Source organism: Lepidothrix coronata, unplaced genomic scaffold, assembly GCF_001604755.1.
Source record: "Lepidothrix coronata isolate B3197 unplaced genomic scaffold, Lepidothrix_coronata-1.0 Scaffold904, whole genome shotgun sequence".
In the NCBI taxonomy this organism is placed as follows: Eukaryota; Metazoa; Chordata; class Aves; order Passeriformes; family Pipridae; genus Lepidothrix; species Lepidothrix coronata.
Genome location: NW_016691084.1, coordinates 1 through 1,482, shown reverse-complemented (window position 1 = coordinate 1,482; position 1,482 = coordinate 1). Strand labels below are relative to the sequence as shown.

Below are 1,482 nucleotides of genomic sequence, written 5' to 3'. Positions count from 1 at the left end.
GGGGTGTCTCTGGGTGTCCGGGGGTGTCTCTGGGTGTCCGGGGGGGTCTCTGGGGGTCGGGGCTGACCCCTTTTGGGTCCCGGCAGGTGGAGTACGTGATCAAGTGTGACATGTCGGCGCTGCAGCGGGTCCTGTACCGGCACATGCAGGCCAAGGGGGTCCTGCTCACCGACGGCTCCGAGAAGGACAAGAAGGTCTGGAGATGGGATTTGGGAATTCCAGAGGGGGGGGGTGGCCAGGGTGGGTCCGTGCCCCGTTTTGGGCACGTTAATGTGTCACCGTTAATGGCACTGGAGGGGTTGGAAGTGGCCCTGGAGGGGTTGGAAGTGACCCTGGAACAGTTGGAAGTGGCCCTGGAGCTGTGGGATGGGACTTGGTGTCACTATTAATGGCCCTGGAGGGGCTGGAGGTGGCCCTGGAGGGGTTGGAAGTGACCCTGGAGGGGCTGGAGGTGGCACTGGGGGGGTTGGAAGTGGCCTTGGAGCTGTGGGATGTGGCCCTGGACCAGTTGGATGTGACTTGGTGTCCCCATTAATGGCACTGGAGGGGCTGGAGGTGGCACTGGGGGGGTTGGAAGTGGCCCTGGAGGGGCTGGAGGTGGCCCTGGAGCAGTTGGAAGTGGCCCTGGATCAATTGGAAGTGGCTCTGGATCAATTGGAAGTGGCCCTGGATCAATTGGAGGTGGCCCTGGAGGGGTTGGAAGTGGCCCTGGAGGGGTTGGAAGTGGCCCTGGAGCCCCCTTTGGAAGCCAAGGGAGGGGGGTGGGCTGAGCTCGGGCCCCCCCGATGCAGCTCCAGAGGATCCATGGGGACAATCCCGTGGATCCCCCAAGGCTCCAAGTGGCTCCTCAAAGCCCCCAGTGGGTGTGTGAGGAGGATGGAATCGTGGGAAGGTGGGAAAGAGGCGGTTGGGTCCAAAGGAAAAGCCGGAATTCCCCGTTTTCCAAAACAAAATTCCCAGTTTTCCGGCTCCGCTCCCCCGGACCAGCCGGGTCGGAGCGGCCTCTGCTCCCACCTCCAGGGGACCTGGAGGTGCCTTCAAACCTTTGGCTGGCTCTGAGGCTCCAGAGGGGGCTCCCAGGGAATTCCTGGGAGTGCTGGGAGGGCGGGTGGGGAGGGGGATCCGCCCCCATCCCGGATTTTGACCCGGCCTGGGCCGTTCCCCGCAGGGCAAAGGCGGCACCAAGACCCTGATGAACACGATCATGCAGCTGAGGAAGATCTGCAACCACCCCTACATGTTCCAGCACATCGAGGTGGGGCCTCCTCGGGACAGGGATGGACCAGAACGGGGATAAACCATCCTGGGATGGACAAAAACAGGGATAAAACCAACCTGGATAGGCCAGAACGGGGATAAACCAACCTGGGATGGACAAAAACAGGGATGGACCAAACTGGGATGGACAAAAACAGGGATGGACCAAACTGGGATGGACAAAAACAGGGATGGACCAACCTGGGATGGACAAAAACAGGGATG

General features: G+C 61.5%; 1 protein-coding gene across 1 annotated transcript in view; it reads left to right on the top strand.

The window, feature by feature from the left end:
- The window catches only part of LOC108510444 (transcription activator BRG1-like), a 7,443-nt gene extending 5,967 nt beyond the window's left edge, over positions 1-1,476 (top strand). Inside the window, exon 2 of the mRNA XM_017840122.1 lies at positions 1,279-1,476. Coding sequence (XP_017695611.1) covers positions 1,279-1,328 — 50 coding nt within the window. The 3' untranslated portion in view covers positions 1,329-1,476. The remainder of the gene's footprint in view (positions 1-1,278) is intronic.
- Positions 1,477-1,482: the final 6 nt, after the last annotated feature.